This window comes from Taeniopygia guttata, chromosome 1A (assembly GCF_048771995.1).
Source record: "Taeniopygia guttata chromosome 1A, bTaeGut7.mat, whole genome shotgun sequence".
In the NCBI taxonomy this organism is placed as follows: domain Eukaryota; kingdom Metazoa; phylum Chordata; class Aves; order Passeriformes; family Estrildidae; genus Taeniopygia; species Taeniopygia guttata.
The window spans coordinates 43,952,859-43,972,498 of record NC_133025.1 but is presented as its reverse complement, the minus strand read 5'-3'; the positions used below and the strand labels follow the sequence as shown (position 1 = coordinate 43,972,498).

The window sequence follows — 19,640 nt, the reverse complement described above, 5'->3', positions numbered from 1 at the left end:
ACTTTTTACATCACAAAAACATCAAATACTCCAGATATTTTGCCTGCATGAGTTTAACACTCAAAAATAGTTTTCCTTGTCCCCACCACTTGTGCAATCAAATGTGAACTTTAAAAAGACATGAAATCACATGAAATTTGACTCTGTGTAAGATGGTATGCCAATGGCAAAGATTATGTAGGCACATACACTAAAACTGAGTTCAGCCCAAAGCTGCATGTTGATGCCACCAGCAGCAGAGACCACCAGCTGCATCTGACATGCTCTAACACAGCTGAAGTCTACACCAAAGGCTAGCACACTCAAAACCTTTACCACACACCTTTACTGTAGTGGTCACATTTTGTTCTGTGAAGTGTTGATGACTTCTTGCCTCATATCCCAGCACTGACAAGATTCTTAAAACAAGCATGAAAGGGCAAGTTTCATATGAAGGGTGAGACAAGGTCCAGTTTCAAGACAAGAAATGGCAAATCAAGTTTGCAAAATATTTAATAGAGCAGTTTCCCAGTGGACTCCTGACCAGAATCATAACCAGACTTCTAAAAAGTATATATATTTTCAGATTTGAAAATTTATCTTTATTTTTTACAAAATGGATTCCAGGAAGTTTAAAAGGCAATATCACAGAGGACTGGGGCGCAGAAATCAGGTGTAGTCATTCAAAGCATTCAAGTAGGAATATGGTCATATAAATATTTGAAAAGCATCTTTTATCATAAATGTTCAGAACAAAATGTATAACTCATTCCAAACTAAAAATTGAGCTTTATAGCACATATTTCCCTGAACAGAAAAAATAAGTAACTTTTGAAATATTTCTAAAGGCCTGAAAGCTTTTTCCATGGTTAGTTACAATTAGAAGACTTGCCTTAGATTAAATTCCTCTCTTTCCAAATATGGAAAGTATTAACATCAGTCCACTGTTAAAACAGACAACGTGTTGCGAATTATTTCTGGTATAGTATGTTCCAAGAAAGCCCGGAGTATAAAGGTGCTGAGGTGGCTCTGAGTTAGTAGTCGTCTCCCCTGCTGACGACCTCCTTGCAGGTGGGGCGCAGCAGGATGGTGTGCTCGAACTGCGCCGTGTAGGAGCCCTTGATGTCGCACAGGGGCGGGTACGGATCCACGATGCCCAGGTCGCACAGGTTCTTCAGCGCCATCAGGTATTTGCTCTCCCCCAGGCGATCCAGCCACCGGCGGCAGAAGGCAAGAGTACCAAAATTTTCATTGATAACATTTAGCAAGTGTTTCGCTCTTGGAAGCCTTGGAGGGAAAAACCAAACAAGAATGTTGGAGAAGAAAGAGGGATCACCAGCATGTATTCACTACAGAAATAAACCACACCAACTAAGAATAAGGTTATATTGCACGGTCTTTTCAGACTGCCTAGACTTGGGATGTCTTCCCACATAAATCACATGTTCTCTTTAGAAAATAAAGTGCACCCTCCTTCTGCAAATAGACATCCTTCAAAATGGATTGTGAACCTATCCGCAAGCTAAACTAAATATAAGGACGAATCTTTCTCATAAAAAATAAAGGCCATTTCATCTTATAAAGAAAAACAGAATTCTTCCTAATCCAGAGTTGTCAGTAATCTGAACTAATTTTGGCAGAAGCTTGGTGGTTTAAAATGCTGAGTTTTCACTTCTGAAGTCAAATACTCAGTAAGCTTTTCATTTCTAATTCTTACAATATACAGGCATAAAAATATATATTTATATATCTTCTCAGAACTCAGCTTAGTTGCAGTCAAGCAGTTCCTTTGTGATCTTTAGTCTAACTCGTCTCATCCTCTCTCACATTCCTAGTATGTGCTATGGAAAAGCATGTCTGCCTGCTATGTTTCTGACCAGAGTAGTCTTTGTTTCAGAAAATATGTTGTACTCCTAGAAATGCCAAAATGCAAACTCAGTGAAACTAAAAATGAGGAATTTTTCATTTTACAGCAATGCACTAAAACAAAAACTCAAAACTCTCAAAATATCCATAAAATGAAACAGACGGCACAAATATCTTAATAGATTCTGAGAACAGCAGTAAGACAAAGATTGTGACACACAACCACAGTACAGGTATTTACTAAAAAACCCACTATACATTTAATACACAGGTGAATACACAACTATAATCTATGTATTAGTAATCATGAAAAAAAATAATGGTAGGAAGATCATTAAAAATCAATATAAAATTCTGAAAACGTATTTTCTCCATTTTCAGTTTCTTGGGAATCATTCTGTGCTGTTCCACATTACCGACCAGAGTGTATTTTTGTAACAATATTGCTAGTACTGCCCTTTGAGTCCTCTGGACAGCCTTATTATTTAGTGAAGAACATGCATAGTATCAAATTCGAATCTCAAGGGGGTGGTAGCTTTATCAAAATACACCAACAAAATCCAACCTTATTGGCACGTGCCCGACATCAAAGTTCTTCATATAATGAGAACACTCCATATCATCATGAACAACACCTTTTCCTGTGCTACCAAAGGTTTCTATAGCATACACTTCACCTTCCTAAGGAGAGAAAAAAGGAACATGTTGCAATATGTGACATTGTGTCATTATGATACAACATCTCAGTATTACACTTCTGAATACAAGTAATTAAATGTGAACACTTTCAATTGTCAAATTAATGGAGAGAAAAACTCAGCATGGAGATTTCACACATTTGAGTTATAGGTATCTCCAAATCATCAACTATTTACCTTAGTAGGATTTTATTTCAAGCCCAAAGCATCAGTATATTTCTAGTCACAATTTCTCAAAGTCCTTGCAGTTAAAACATTGTCAAAGCATACATCTAACATAGCTAAGAAATTATATTTGCTAACTGGAAGTACTTCTTTCTGTCCTATTCAGATATAAGTCCTAGGAAATGTATAGTTTAGACATAGCAAATAGATGTTGATTACAGACACTTACTGCACTGATGAACTTTCTGCCCAATTTCTGCAAGAATTTTCTGATAACAGGTGCTAGTATATACCCTTAACCTGCTCATTTCCATTCCATAAGATGAATTTCTTCAAGAAATGAAGGTGATATATATCTGCAAGGGTATTATTAAAATTCTAGCCAAGAACATACTGAAATGCCATTATACAAACTCATTTCTGCTAAGTCCATTCACACATCCTTAATAGCAGGACTGTGACAGGGACTTAACAAGCCTGGGCATCAAACACTAATGGACACTATGAGCTGCATTGTTTGTTTTATTAAGCTCCTTTTAAAGTCATCAGCCCAAAATAAGAAGCCATATGAAAAGCAGTAACACAGGTTTCAAATTCAAGACAAACCCTTGAAGATGTCCCTGAATATTCAACTGACTCATTAAAAAAACCACTAACCCTCAAAAAGCCCCATACAATGCTGCCACAAGATTCACTTAAAACCCACTTTTTCTGAATAAGGATAATCAGAGGCTCTGTTAGTCACAAAAAACTCCCTGGATTGCAGTTTGATACTATAATTAGCACAGTACAGCAAGACCTTGGCTATGCTCCACATTCTTCACTGTCAAACTCACTGTATTTAATAACGTAGGATTGTGTCCTAAGTAACTTACAGAAGCTGAAGAAATTAAAAAATGTGTTCTCCTCAAAACCAAGCCACTAAGTCAAACTAAGAAGAACACACAAGTTTTTCTATCCTTTTCCAATACTTATAATCCCTTTGCACAGTCCTTTAGATAAGATAGTTAAAACTTTGTCTTTTTGTGCACATCATAGGTCAACATCTATGATACGAGTTTTGGGCAATGAGAATGAGCCTACCTCAAAAAACAATCCTGTCCAGACCACACCTGTGTCTATTCAGCTCTTACAAGTCTTATCTAATGCTGATAGACTTACTGGTGATCATTAGTGATGAGGCTTAGAATAAAATTAAAAGCTTCTTGTCTCATCACCCATCTTTTAAATCTTATCTCATTAGAACAAGAGCTTCCGTGAAAATGATGGCTAAATCTCCATGTTTGAATACTGCCTTCCCAACTGGTACTTGGTCACATCATGTACAGCCATTGATTTCCCTTCCCCTGCTCCATAACACTATCCAAACAACATCATTGAACTAGCCTCTTACATTAACTACAAATACATTTAGTTACTTTGTATCTGCAGAGAAAAACTACATTGCAAGCTTTTCAAAAGTTATCCAAAACTACACTTCAGATGTATTTATCAAGAAATTACCTGTGTGAGAGAAGATTTCATTACAGAAGAAGAACAAGGACTACGAATGACCTGCAAGTCATTCAGGAAAACCCTGACTTCCTGAATTCCAGTTCACCCCTAAATATGAATTTCTTTCCTTTTCCATGTTCCTCAATGCAACATTCCAACACTCAGTTTAATAACATATACACACTGAGAAACAAATATGCAGGAGTTTCAATAAGTATTATTATGGCATTCAGATTTCAACAGTGGTGGGTATCTTTTGCTTTGTTTGGTGGTTTGTTTTTTAAATAGCAGCATTCCAAGGCTTCAATTTCAGGAAGTGTTAGATACCTGAACACTCCAGGGCAAAAACGAAGAAGCCACTAGGACAGAACTATTCCTGTACAGGAGCATTACACAGTGCAGCAGTTATTCCACTGCAATTATTCACCAGAATCACAAAAACTACAAATCAAAAGGGCACAGAAATATTACTCTTGCAATGATACTGGGGAAATTTAACAGAAGGAATACAGAACTCAACTTACCTCCATTCTTGTGGCTTCTCCTCCTTTCACAATGGGTACTGTTTTTCCTGCATGTATCCTATATGGCCCAATGGAGTGTCCATTCAAATTGCGGATTGGCTTCACTTTGGAAGAGAACATTAATATTACAGGCAATTTCCTAACAAATGGTAAACCCTTTAAGGCAATTTGGCTTGTTATCCCATATTAAAAGTATAATAGTGAGTCATCACACTGCAGAGCAACCAAACACAAAACTACCCATGTATCTTGTACAAACACCAGCTAAGACACAAGTTAGCTTTGTATGCTTTAACAAGGCTTCATTATTTAAGAGCATCAACTCCAACAGTAATAAAAGCTTATTAATAAAGCCAAACAGCAAGTATCAAATTATCTGTACAGTTCAAAACTGTTGTTTAGCCTTATCTGTTAGAGATGCAATACTTGGGAAGTACAAGCCAAGAACATTTCTCCAAAGGAAAGGCAAGCCAGCTGTAAATACATATTTATGGAAGACTCATAATATACTTCTAGCAGACATCTTTCCAATATCCTATGCTGAAATCAATATTTATACAAATCTATATACAGGTACAGACTTCTAAAACAACTATCCCTATATGAAGAAAATAACTTGCCTTGGTATGTTTTGCCATCAATTTCAACTTCGTAAGACTCCATAACTTCTTGTATGGCCTCTCCCACATCACAGAGACGTACATCTATTCCAGCACACTGAAAATAAATGCAAATATAAATGGAAAATAATCACAACATTTACTGAAAAATACTTTGGAAATTACTTGTATAAGCATCATACCTTTATTCCAGTATTTGTGGCATCCTTTACAGCTTGTAATAGTCTGTCATATTTTGGATTGAATGTGACTGTAAAAGCACAGTCAATAATACGACCTGAAATCAGCAGAAGTTAGTTAGTTTCATACTATTTGCACTGAAGAACAGTCTCAAAGTTTTAATTAATAAATGAAAACTAACCACTAATATGTGTTCCAAAATCTATTTTGCAAATATCATTGTATTGCAGGACAGTTGGATCTCCAGCATTGGGAGTGTAGTGGGCAGCACAGTTATTCAAAGAACACCCCGTAGGAAATGCAAGACCTGCATTTAAACCATTTTCCTTTATCAGCTTACGTGAGCAGTCTTCTAGTTTTTCACTGAAAAGCAGAGGGGAGGGAGAAGAAAAAAAAAGAAGAGGACAGCTATCATTAATATTTCTTATGACTTCAAATAAATCAGTGCAAGAACAAAACCTCAGAAAAATATTAAAGCAAATGCTTTTATGTAAAATCAAACTATCTGTATGCTAAGTAGACAGACAACCCTAGGCTGAAAAACATAGGCACAACACAACAATCTTCAGTTCTTTATGTTGTTTCCTCTACCCTTTCTTGGGCAAAAATGAGTCCTTCTCTATTGTTTTTCATTTAAGTTTAAAATATTTATCCCTACAAGCTATTTAACCCATCCTTCATGAACAGCAGAGGTTAGACAACCAAAGTTTCGGCAAATTAAATGCATTCTTTACAATTACTGTGATTTAAAAGGAGGTGGGGAAAAGGAGGTAAAGCCTCTTATTTATTAACACTGATTATAAAAGGACCTTTAAAAAAAAATTAAGTGGTAACTATGACAAAATAAAACCTTGTGAGACTAGCATTTGTTTTTTTGGTTTTGTCTCATCTCAAGATGCTAGCTACTGCAAATCCACAAATACACATCCAACAGTGCATTCTCCTTCAGTGTCAGTGAATGAGGTAAACTGCAGCTCACTGCAGTGCACCAAATTCTGATTTTAAGAAAGCCAGAGAAATATGAAAAAGGAGAGCACGTTTTAGTCAGCAAGGCTCCATAGTCTGAGGTACTTCAGGAAGAATAGTCATGTTTTGAGAAAATGATTGCTTAGAATAGCCAAACTGCATAATTCACTAAGACAGATTTGTTTAATGCATACTAGTGAGCTGCCTTTCTCCTACTTTCCCTCATGGTATATTATGTCCTAATGTTATCCTTGCACAGTTACCTTGGGGTTCAGCTCTCATTAGCTTTCTTACTATCCTACTCTTGTCAGCACAGGCCTCAGTCACACCAGGTTGAAAGCACCTGATTTTGGAAGCTAAACTGTTCTGGATCAGTGCAGTACTTGGACAGTAGACATTCAATCTAGATAAACTGAAGGACAGAAAAAGTAATAGTTGGAAGAGCCACAATAATCAGTCCAGGCTAATTCTTTCTTTAAACTTAATCAAATTCACATTCATCTGAATCCATTTGCTCAGTTATTTCTTACTAACAGAATTATAGAAAACCCCACTGTGTTTCCACCAGAAACATCCGTCAGCTAATGAAGACTAGACACAGACCAAACCTTCCTGCCCTGGACTGAATACACAGCCATGCTGGTTTTATGCCTCTTTGCCCAGTCCCTGGCACAGACTGCACCTCACAGTCTACATGGCATTTCATGATTCTGGCAAGCAGTAGCAGCACTGCTACTGCTGCTTCTCCCAGCATCACTGCAGAGTAGCAAAGGCACTGAAATCTAAATGAAGCATATAATCAAACTACATGAACATCATAGAAAGCTTAGTTTAAAATTCAGTATAATCCAGGCTCTGTAAAGCTGCATAAGCTAAAAATGAAAGAGGAAACTTAAAGGAAATAATTGGCAACACTGGTTGTGTACCTCAAACACAAATCTCCCCAACACTCATTACACAGTGAATAAAGCACACAGAATTAAGACTAAATCTCTCCCACTCTGGAAAATGAAGAAACATCTTCAGCACAGGTCTTCCAGAAGATGTGTGTCCTCACCAGATTTCTATCATTGTCATTCCAGGTTTTATCCAGCTCATAACGTATTTCCTCACTTGTCTGTGTGCCTCTGCAGCCTCCCGAAAATCATTCCAGATTTCCTCACTGGCTTGGTCTAGTGCTTTCTTTTCTTCACTAGTTGTTCTCCAAGCAGCAGTTCGCCTTGAAAATAAACAAAATGTTTCAAACAAGTTCCTATAATCACAGCAGTCATTGCAACTTCTGTCTAAAGCCTGCAAGGTGTTTATTAATCAATCAGGTCTACATCCCCCTGTAAGAAATGACCTTGATTTATACAATAAAGAAAGCCTATTAAAAAAAAATAAAAATCTCTATCAGTACCACAGACTAGCAGCTGTGAACGGTAGTAACATCCTACCAAAGGCCCAGACAAGCAGTGTGCTTGAAGGATGCCCAAGTTTTCAAAGACACAGAACAGGCATATAAAATTCATATTAATGCCTGCAGTTCCACCTTAAGTTTAGCAGGTCAAAAAACTGCAACAGGCTCCACTCATACAAGTTTATTTTTTTCACAACCTTATTTATTGACAGCATTGTTCCTGTATAGAGAGAGATGAACCTCAGCACTGTAGTGTAGCTGCTTGGCCCAGAAACTGTTGCTGACACAGACAACAAGCATCTTCAAAATTTAAGAGCTTGCATTTCCACTATTATTTTCATTCACACTCAGAATATTTAGGTAATAACACCTAACAGTGCATGGTAAGTATGACACATGACAGAATGTTACTTTCTAAATAGGCTGGATGGTGAATTAACATTTGTTATGGGAGAGCACCACTCATTCTAGCTCTTTGGTAGGTTCATAGAAGAAATACAAATATTTTTAATACAGGACTAAGTATAAGATTAGCTTTGAATATATTCTGTATTATGCAAAAACCCAATGCAACTAAGGTTCCATGAAAGCAAACAAAAACATAATTTAAGTATTCCAACAACTGCCAGAATTTAGCTAGAAGACTACTCTGACTATGAAGTAGAGATAATCCTTCAAATGGTGAAGCTGCAGCCACATAATAGTGCAAAAAACCCTAGTGATGACTCAAAGAACTCTGTACATGCTACGCAAGACAAAAACTACTAAGAACAATACACAGCTGTGCATGCTGGCATTTCTTCAAAGAAAATGGGTGGTGGACAAGATGGACCATAGATGCTGAAATACACCAATTTTCAAATTTAGAAATTAATGCAAATGAGCTGATTCTAAGCAAACAGCTGGGTACACAGAGTGTAAAGGACTTGTTTTTGAAATCCAAAGGTATAGCTTTTTACATGTTTCATAGACATGTAATTTAGCTCCACTTCCAAGTTTTCCTTACAGCCAAAACACAGGTACAAGTCAACCAAGAGACTATGCCCTTGAGTTTTGCTGCATTTTGAACTAAGAATATATACTTATATGTAAATTTATAAGTATATATATTTATACTGAGTATTTAAAAAGAGTTGAAAAGATAAAGGAAGATAACAGGCTACTCCATAAATCTTTCTCAGGATGATCAGAGGATACAAAATATTTTGAGACCCTTTTGCTTGTTTCCATTGAACTTTCTGCTTTTTTTCAGATAAAAGTGCAAAGCAGAAATCCCACATTTACCTTTCTGAGCAGTTTTCTTGCTCCAGTAGCAAGCATCACACATACTACTCTTATAATTTGCCTCAATCGGGCAAATTCTACCAAAAAAAGAAAGCAATGTACTGTATAACCTGGGCCCCCGCTCCACCACGAGAAAACTGGACTTCTGCCAGCACAGTAGTCATTGAAGATGGAAAAGGTGCACTGCAGAAAAACACTGGGGACAGAGACTCAATGATCCTTTCAGACTGTTCTGGATTCCAGCAGCGAACACCCCTTGGTAGCAAGAATTGCTGACAGAGTCTGGGCAGCTGCTCTGCCATCTGTCACAGACCTGAGTGCAAACTCCAGCAAACTGGCAGGAAGCCACCCTCACTCTGTCTTACTGTACTTCAGCATTTAGTCACTTCACACAAGTCAACTGGGGAACAGAACTGCCTCTACCTGTAAAAACACTGTATCAGACCCAAAGCATCGTGCTGAAAAAGCTGCACTATGGCCACCTGGGAGCTCAGGAAGGGAGGCAACAAGAATTTCTGCTAGGGCCTAAGCACTTCAGGACACATGAAAAATCAGTTGGTTAGATGGAAGGCCTCATGCCAAACATCAAGTCCTCCAACAGGTACATGAGCTAACAAGCTTTTAGCAGTTTACTAATGTGCTGCCTGTTACATGTCAGCCAAAGAAATTCAACTGTTGCTCCAAGCCAATTGGTCCAGCTTTTCACTTTAGTTCACAAACCTGCAGTTTTCACCAGTACAAATCTTTACAGGATCACCCTGTAATTTAGATTATAGTGATCAAAGAAATCCAGAAAATAATTTCCCCATATTATCTTACCCCAGATAATCCAGTCATGCTGTAGGGAAGGGATGCCATTCAAAGGGACCATTATAGGCTTGAGAGGTGGGCCTCTGTGATCCTCACGAAGTTCAACAAGACCAAGTGCAAGGTTCTGCACCTTGGGTCAGGACAATCCCATCATAAATACAGGCTTGGTGAAGCATGAATTGAGAGCAACTCTGAGGAGAAGGATTTGGGGGTGTTGGTGGACAAGAAGCTCCACATGACCTAGCAATGTGCACTCACAGCCCAGAAAGCCAAATCATGAACTGGGCTGCATCAAAAGCAGTGTGGCCAGCAGGTCAAGGAAGGTGATTCTACCCCTCTACTCCATTCTTGTGAGACCCCACCTGGAGCACTACATTCAGCTCTGAGACCCCCCAAGATAAGAAAGATATGGAGCTGTTTCAGTGAGTGCACAGGAGGACTATGAAGATGATCAAGGCTGTAAGCACTGCTTCTGTGAAGACAGGCTGAGAATAAGTGGGGCCCTGCAGCCTGGAGAAGAGAAGGCTCTGGGGAGACCTCGCAAAACCTTCAGAACCTGAAAGAGAGAGCTTTTTTCCAAGGTGATGTAGTGAGACGACATGGGGTAATGATTATAAACTGAAAGATGGTAGGTTTAGATTAGAATCTAGGGAGAAATCCTTTACTCTGAGGGTGTTAAGGCACTGGAACAGGCTGTCCAGAGAAGTTGGGGAAGGTGTCCCTGCCTAGGAAGGTTAGAAGTAGCTCATCTTCAAGGTATCTTCCAAAGCAAACCAGTGACTCTGCAACAGCAAAGAGGCAGAAACAAGTAGACAGAGTCAAGAATTCCTTAATTCTACTTTAACAAAATTGGTGTATCATGAAATACTGCTTATTTATTTTCTGCCCTCCCAGCTGTATAATTTCAAATTCCCACATCTGCAAGAAAAAACACAAGCTTCAAAAACAAACAAACAACTGGAGATATAAAAATGTTAAACCTGTTAGTCTGTTGTCTATGGAAGTATTGATTATCTACTATTATCTATTTTTTTAGGCTGAAATCTGAATGACACCCATCTCTAGCTAAACTTCTCACACAAAATACACAATGAGAGGTAACTTTAGAAAGCACATGACATTAACAGTTAAGAATAGAAGTGCAACTCTTAAAAAAATCAAAGGCAAAACCCTACTGACCTCAGCGTGAAAAAGACATGGCAAAAAAATGCTTCACCAAATATAAAATATTACTCAGAATACGAAATATCCTGGCATTAATGTCAGTTACTAATTTAAGTAGTGGCATATATTAAGAAATACTAAAGTAGTATTTAGTCTACTAAGTTTAGTAAGATTTTAATATTTAAATTAGGAAGACAACTAAGCACATATTTGCTTAAGCACATTACACGAGGAAACTATTTCAGGTTCCTTAGAAGCATATATTCTTCCTCCATAGTATAACATCAGGTACAGAAAATACACCTCACTTAATTCCTGTTATGAAAGGAGGTTTGTTTTTATGGCTTTTGTCCTTTTTCTTTTCAATAAATAGCAGCTAAACCAGGGAAAATATCTTAATCTTCAATAGCTGAATATGTATGAGAAGTATAAAAATAGTGTGTTTGTTAATAAACTATGTACATGCTTGTTTATTATCTAATTTCCTGCTTTACTTAAATCCTTATGAACACTGCACAGGTTAAATACTTAACCCTTAAAGTGTCACTCCTGGATCAGCCTGTCAGAACTATCCTGTGCAAGCACTTCATTAGCATGCTGATCTTGTGCAAGCAAAGAAGGCAGTCATTTCTAAATACACAGGAGTACACCTTGTTCAAAATCAAGTAATGAAAAAGAAAAAGCCTCCTTGAAAGCAAATTTTCATCTCATAAAAATGAAACCATATTATCTGAACACAAATCATAGGGGGTACTGGACTCTTGCTTATTTTACTTACATTCTATGAGAAACAGGCATTGACTTTAAGTAACCAATTAAAAAAACATTTCAGAGTAATTTCATTCTGAAGTAAAAGACATTGAAAACTAGACAATGCTTTCAGACACAAATATTTACCTACTTTCTCCCTTGGTTCAAACTATTTTTTCAGGGCTTTGATTCATTATTTCCTGGTAAGTTTCAGAGTTTTCAGTAATACCTGGTGTTTTTATTCAAGTTTGCATACTGTTCAAGCTAATTCTATGCCATGCATCCTGTGTCTCTCCCAGGTAAAATATGACCTTCCACAACACTTCACATAGGAAAAAAAACCCCAAAAAAATCAGGAAAACTCATTCAAGTTGGTATGTCCTAACAATGCACAAAGATAGTCTCCTGTAAAAACATAAGAGTGCAGATCCCTGTTCCAGTGAGCCACTGGAAGCTGTTGTTTCTTTAGTGCAATTCTCACATCCCTGCGAGTTACAAAAACAGGTGAGGTTACAATAACTACATATTAATTCCAAGAAAGAGAAGCAAAGTACAGAATACATCATGTAGGCTTTTAAATTACATGGAGAGACTTACACATCTCTATCAAAAAATCAGTAACAAAGAGTTGGCATCTCAACAGCCATAACACTGCTGCATAATAGTGTCTCATCTCCCTGAATTTTAAACCTTCACTCACTTCTAATTCAAAGTTTTTCTTACAAGCTGCCTACTGAAAGTCTCTTGGCACCCTGGGTCTCAAGGGCCCCCTGCCTCATGACAATTCTGCTTATACTGCCTATACCTTAATTAAAAGGGTAGGGAAAGACAAACATTTCTGGCCTGAAGACCTGTATTCACTGAGTTCCTTGGCAATCCAGTTAAAGGAAAAAAGGGCAAAACCCAATGTACATTATTCATTTTGACTATTTAGTTGTAGATTAATATTTTTTTCAGCACATCAAAATGAAAGCATTTATTTCTTAAGCTTAAAACACTCACCCATCTTGTGTTGATGGATATTCACATTCTTCTCCCTTTGGGAATACATTGCCGGGAAATAGATCACATATTGGAATAGAAGGTGGATCTGTCTGGACCTTAGCTGTTGTGTATAATTTAAGAAAGTGTTACACATGGGACTCTGGAAACACAAACCATCTTATTTCTAGCATAGAAGTTAAACAACAGAAGTTATTTAAGATCCCCTTAACCAGAATCTGGGCTTCTACCAAGACAACATTGTATCACAATGCCCTCCTATGACTTGATTTAGCCAATGCTCAAGGCCAATGAAGGGCCTCAATGGCATTCAGGGATACCAGAAAAGACAACTTGGCTAGACTTAGCCTACAAACACAAACTGCACCCCTAAATTTGTTTCGGCTGCAAGAACAGCACTTGCACACACTTAATACCAAATATTCACATAGTCTACATTTTTGTGCTTGATACCTACGTCCTTTCTTCTTTTTCTTCTTCTTCTTCTTTTTCCCAGTTGCTCCATCTCCTTCACCCTCTCCATCTATAGGAAAGAAAGTGCTCAGCTGAATATAAAATAATCTTAAAAGAACCAAAGTTTGAATAAAACACAAAAATATCTGGAAACACTTCTCACAGAAAAATTTAATGGATTAAAAGACAACATCCAGAACCTGACATCAAACCATCAGGATTTTCAGTCCCTACACTAAACACAGACCTAAGAAAATAGTTTTGAAAGTTGACAACAAACCTAACACCAAACAAAGGAAAAAAGAGAGCTCAGGTAAAGTGTTTTCATAAAGTCCTACCTCATATTCCTCTGCACCTGGAAAGATAAAGACCCCAGAGAAGTAAACATGACAGCACTCTATCTATGCCAGGGTAAATTTGATCTTGAGATAACAGGGAAGGTCACAAACAACACTCTCAGCAAAAGCACTGAATGTGTGAGATACAAGGGTGGTCAAGCACTGGAACAGGTTTCCCAGAGAGGTGGAAGATGCCCCATCTCTGGAAATAGTCAGGGTCACGATGAATGGATCTTTGAGCAACACGATCTAGCTGAAGACATCCCAGCACATTGCAGGGCTTGGACCAGATGACCTTTAAAGGTCCCTTCCAACCCAAAACATTCTATGAATCTATACCAGTAGGAGGTTTCCAGGGAGCACAGCACATAAGCACCAAGAATCAGCTACACCATTTACAAACACATTTGGGAAGTAACAACAATCCTGCAGACTTCACATTTGGCTACATCTAATCCCTACTTACTTCATGCTCATTATCTCAGGTGCTATCAGCTACCTAAACCTTCTGGTCCTAAACACAAATTCTTTTCAAAGTAGACAAGTACTACTCATCTACATGTAGAACATTTTCAACTACAGCAAGAAGTAAAATTAAAACAACTTCTAGAATCAAGTCAAAGCATTCCATTTTGAGTGTATTTATACAGAAGCTTGCACTTAAAAATCAAATCAAACCACTGACCAGCTGCTCCAGTAACTAGATTTCATGATGGTCAATAGCATCAGCAATTTTATGCCATGATGAGTGCTGTAACTCTGCAGCTCGGGCAAATTTCAGTAATGTCACTCCTGTCCCTCCCCAGCTCATTTGGGCATTAAGTACCTTAATTTACGTTTTGGTAAAAAAACTGCAAATATTTTGTATCTATAACGTAATCCCAACATACCAGATTTTTCATCAATCTGTATTTTATAGGCAACCAAAAATCCTTACTGGTGCATATAAATTTCTTTAAAATGTGGTAACTTTGTCACATTTGCCTTGACCTTGAGCACTGCACAAACCATTCATAAAGAATTTAATTAGACATACTCCAGTTCATTCACCAAGTGATTGCTGGATTATTCTTTCAAAGGCTAGTCCTAAACTAAAGAGAAAAAAACCCCAGCATTTCTTAAATATTGTGGCTGTTGCTATCTGCATATTGTAGGTTCTTCATACATCATTGCACATGAAACTGCCAACTGCAAGCCAAACTAACCCTGTCTATGCTTTCATGTCCTTGAAAGCTGCTGCAGACTAACTGTGCTGCCAGAAACATAACTACTGCATTTGACCAACACTGTTTGTCTTCAGGTTATTTAGCTGCTAAGGAAAAAACTGTCACCAGAAAAGCAATTTCAGATCTTTGCAAAACAGAAGTGTAACTTTGTATCATTTTGGTATAGCCTTTAATAACTTAGCACAGTATCATGCAAAAATGTTAGAAATCAGCATTTTAATATGGCAAGGGAAATACAAAGAGCGCTTGCTAATCTCTCCTAGAGTTCAAAAGTTATAGTCTCCTTTTTCAGGCCATTCAGTTATAGAATTATCAAGGGGGGGGGGGGGGAGGAGTAGGTATTTTATTGATTTTAATCTAATGCAGCATGTCTTAAAAAAACAATTCTGAAACTACACAGTTAAGATGGCAAATAGTGAGAACCAGTACAGGCAAGAACACAGCTGTCTTCAAAACACTTCAGTTATAATTTTTCTGCAAAAGTACCAGTTTTACTAAAAACACATCCAAGTATGATATGTGGGAAAAAAAAAGAGATTATTAATTCTGTCATAGCATCACTTCATTGTTTTATGCTTTCTAATACTATAGTACAATTAGTAATACTGTAAAAATGATAAGAGAGCACAGCATTTGATCTACAACTATCACTGTTATTTCTCCAGAAACAGAACTCCTATCTATGAAATCATCCTAATGATTTCAAAAGATTTCTTTTCATTGTATACAGTTTTCACTACCCTCCCAATACTTCTTCCTCAAGTTGCAATGATGGTAAAGCACATATTCCATTAATTTCAACTCCATAACCTGAAAGATACCACAAAACAAGCCATAAGAATACATTTCTATGCAAAGTACCTGCATTAAACTTGATGCTGCAAATTAGTAATGGTCCAAGATAAATTTCTTACTTAATACGTCTCAGCACTCTGATTTAATTTTTTAAAACTTCCATACCCAATTCATTAAAATGACATTCCAGAAGGACAAATTCCAGCAAGTGAACTAAGAAGATTTCTAAGCAGACTGCTCAAAATGTTGAGTCAACTTTATATGCTAATTCAGAAAAATAAAACTAAATTACTAATTTAAGAAATGCATTTTCCTAAACATCCATTTCTGTTGAGAACCATCCATCAAACCAAAGGAAATACAGCACCTTTATTCAATCTTCCTACAGAAAAGACAGACACAGTCTGGATTTCACTACACACACTTTCAAGGCTCTTGCTCAGAAAATCAGTTACACAGCACAAGCAACACACTAAGTGTGTGTCTTGCTTATGTATTAATCTCCCCCTAATTCAGTTTTAATGAAAAATAATAATTACAGATGAGCAGGATTCAAGTCACTGGTCAAGACTGTAAGACCTATTAATTAAAATGCTCCCTTAAAATTTTCTCTGTATGTTTTAAGTCAAGAATAAGAGACATAATTTGAAACATAAATGTCTACTGGCCATGGTAATGCAAGTGAGAATGATTTATAGCTTATCTTATCTCAAACAAAACATTCCCCTTCAGCAGGTAGATCCTTGAAAACACAAACCTTTAACAAAGTAACGTTGTTGCTTTTATATGTACGCCTCTGTGACAGCAAAATCATTGACAAAAAGTAGAAAGTATAGACAGTTGAATCTTGCCTCTCCAAAAAGAAACCCAACCAAAATCAAACCAAGACATCTGTAAACAGTCTGTTAAAAGGGAGTCTCGGAAGAAGCTGAAACTGGAAATGTTAAGCGAAAATAGTAAGTTATACTTGCCATCATCATCATCATCTTTTTCTTTCTCCTCCAGGGCTTGCTTGTCCAATTGTTTTGCTACATCATCAAGAGCACCTTCCATTTCTTTATCAGTTTCTTGTCCTGTTTGTAAAGTTAAAGTACAACTTACAGTAAAACATTAGTTCCACATTAGTAACCATTAGCCCCTAAAGCTACATATATAACATTATGTTGTACTCATCCTACAGACACCTGAGCACCTAATACTTTTTTCTGTCTTAAAGCAGCCCCAAAGTGCAAGGCTATAGGACAGTACAGTGACAGGTGCTGTTAATGAAACCTGCATATAAAGGTAGATTAACCCGACACTTCTGATTCCTTTTTTCTGCCAGGGTAACTAATTATTCTTCCCATAGCAGCAGCCTGCTCTTGTGAGATAATATGGGCGTGAAGTAGATAATTATAAACGCACAGCACGATCATGGCTAACTGATGGCCTGCTAAAACAAACCCAAACCATCGCGTCTTTACGCTATTTGCCCAGACTTGCTCCAGCTCTCTCCGAGAACTTGGGAGGGGTGCAGAGCCTTCATCAGACAGGCTAGCTTTTACAGCAGCAGTTTTACACCTTTCTCCCCTCGGGGCATAGGAGAGGGTGAGGGAAGCAGTGGATTCTCTTGCGCACAGAGGAGCGAGGAGGACACCCCAGCCCCAAGGAACGGCAGCAGCATCCTCCGGGCACCGCCAGCCCCCTCCGAGCCTCCCCTTCAGCCCACACCGCCGCCAGGGCCCGGGACAGCGGCCTCGGCGGCGCCCCGCACCCGCATGCCGGGACCCTGGGGCCACCCACGTCCGCCCTCCGCCACGCCCGCTTCCCGGTGTGCCGGCCCGAGGCCCCTCACGCCGCCCGGCCCGTCAGCGCAGGGTCGCGGCGCGGCCCGGCCCCTACCCGCGGGGCCCGCTTTGCCCTTCTTCTTCTTCTTGCGCTTCTTCTTGGCGCCATCCTCAGCGCCGAGCCCGGCTGCGCCGTCCCTGTCCTCGGGCTCGGGGGGCAGCTCGCCGTTCAAGTGCTGCTCCTGCTGCTGCTCCCGCTGCTCCGCCCGCCCCACGCCCGCCATGTCGCCGCGGCCGCGCCGCCTCGCGCGCACGGAGCGAGCCGGGGAGAGCGGCGGGGCCGGCGCCACGCTCTGTGCTGCGCGCGGGGCACGCCGGGACGGCGGAGGACTCGGCCGGGAGGGGGCGGGCCCTCGGCCGCGCACGCGCGCCGCCGCCGATGTGCGCGCGCGGGCCCGTGAGGGGGCGGCGGGGCGGGGCCGCTGCCGGCTGCGCGGCGCGATAAAAAATGGCAAGGAGAAATGTTACATAAACAGCCCTTTCCCTCAGAAGGAGCAGCTGCATGTAAGATTGTTAGGGCACTGAGGAAATGTGACTAACACGAGAGATAACTGGTGTACAAAACGAAAATAACACAAGGAAAAAAAAAATCACTTGTTCCAAGTAACATAGAGCAAAAAAGGGAATATTCTAATACGTTATAAAGGACACTGTTTTGTCCCATTTCTACTACTCTGTAGAAAACCAAGGCAAAATGCCAATATTGCCAGCACCCACTAATGAAGTATTAAATCAGCCCAATCCTTAAAATTCATTTACTGAGTTTATACTTTTCAGAGGTTTTCTTCCAGTATAACCATACTGGCTGAAAAATATTTTTCCTTTTTGGTATACTTGAACATAACGCGGTATAATATAGTGCCATTATAATTTATAACATACAAAGGTTAAAACCAGGCCTGTTGCAGGCAGGTCTTTGCTTGGGAGTGCCGGTAATGCCTTGTTCCTCACTGAGGTACGAATTCTGACCCAGGGGCATCTCCTCACTCCTCACCTGATACAATTCCCAGCAAGAACAGAACTCAAAAAGACTAAACTAATGCTCTAGTACTGATCAAAGTCCATCCCACTCCAGGCAAGTGTCACAGCAGCATGATATCTATCCACTGCTCTCACACTGAGAACGGATAGCACGAAAGCATGGCACTGAGAATGGGTGACATGAAGTGCACTAACGCTGCCTAGAACACTCTGGATTTATTGCTTTCTATTCTAGTTTTCTAATTAGGTAGAAGCAGAATCTACAGAGGTGGTTTGGTTTGGGGTTTTATTGTGGATGGTGACAGGAGAAAGGAGGAACATCAATGGAGAATTCCCTGAATTCTCCATTTTGAGTCATCATACATCTTCCTGTTGTGCATTTATTGTAGTTGGGCACTGTAATGTTCCCAGGATATCAGACAGCAGTGATTTTGTGGTTTGCTTTAATCCATTAGTCTCTCGTACATGAGACTGGTCCACCCCTTGCTCTAACCCCTCTGGTGCCTTTGACAGCTTGAAAAAGTGCTTGTGCTCCCATTCCATTCAATCTGGTGTGTACCAAAACAGACATGTTGCCAGACCACAGATTTTGTTGACTCTAAAAGTGAAGTGACAGATAAGAGTCCATAAAGTCTACAGATGCCCAAGGAAGACAGAAGGAGAGATATTGGCCAGAGATAGATAAAAAAGAATACATCTCATGCAGAAGCTGCAAACATGAGATCTGGAAATGCATCAGAGGAAAAAAAAATCACAAGCAGAATAAATGTTTCTGTGATCAGCTGAACTAAAGGCAGTTTTCTCAGAGCATTGTTCCTTTCCTCCCCAGAATGACTCTGGCACCATTCATATTTACTGTGATACCACAACAGAGAGGGAGAGATGGCTTGTGCCACATGGTTCAGCAGTTTGGCCTGTCTCTGTTTCGGTGGGGACATTTGTTTGAACTGCTATTGTCTACTCAGCTGTCCGAGTGTCATTATGTTTGGGTGTGTTATTCCACCAATTTTGTCTGAAAATGAACCTTCACATAAGCCTCCTTCCTTTCACAAATTAGGCTTAAAATAAATTGTAGAATGGTGTCACACTTAACACAGAAAATAGTAAAACCCAGCAGAGT

At 39.2% G+C, this 19,640-nt stretch overlaps 1 protein-coding gene across 1 annotated transcript; it reads right to left on the bottom strand.

Annotated features, from left to right (window-relative positions):
- Nucleotides 1-474: 474 nt before the first annotated feature.
- Nucleotides 475-17,899, bottom strand: METAP2 (methionyl aminopeptidase 2). Its single transcript, XM_002188460.6, has 11 exons — nt 17,595-17,899; nt 16,685-16,786; nt 13,359-13,424; nt 12,902-13,004; nt 7,550-7,711; nt 5,708-5,889; nt 5,529-5,623; nt 5,347-5,443; nt 4,727-4,830; nt 2,411-2,526; nt 475-1,266 (listed from the first exon to the last, which is right to left on the bottom strand). The coding sequence occupies exons 1-11, from the start codon at nt 17,761-17,763 to the stop codon at nt 1,014-1,016; spliced, it is 1,449 nt and encodes a 482-aa protein (XP_002188496.5). The 5' UTR covers nt 17,764-17,899; the 3' UTR covers nt 475-1,013.
- Nucleotides 17,900-19,640: the final 1,741 nt, after the last annotated feature.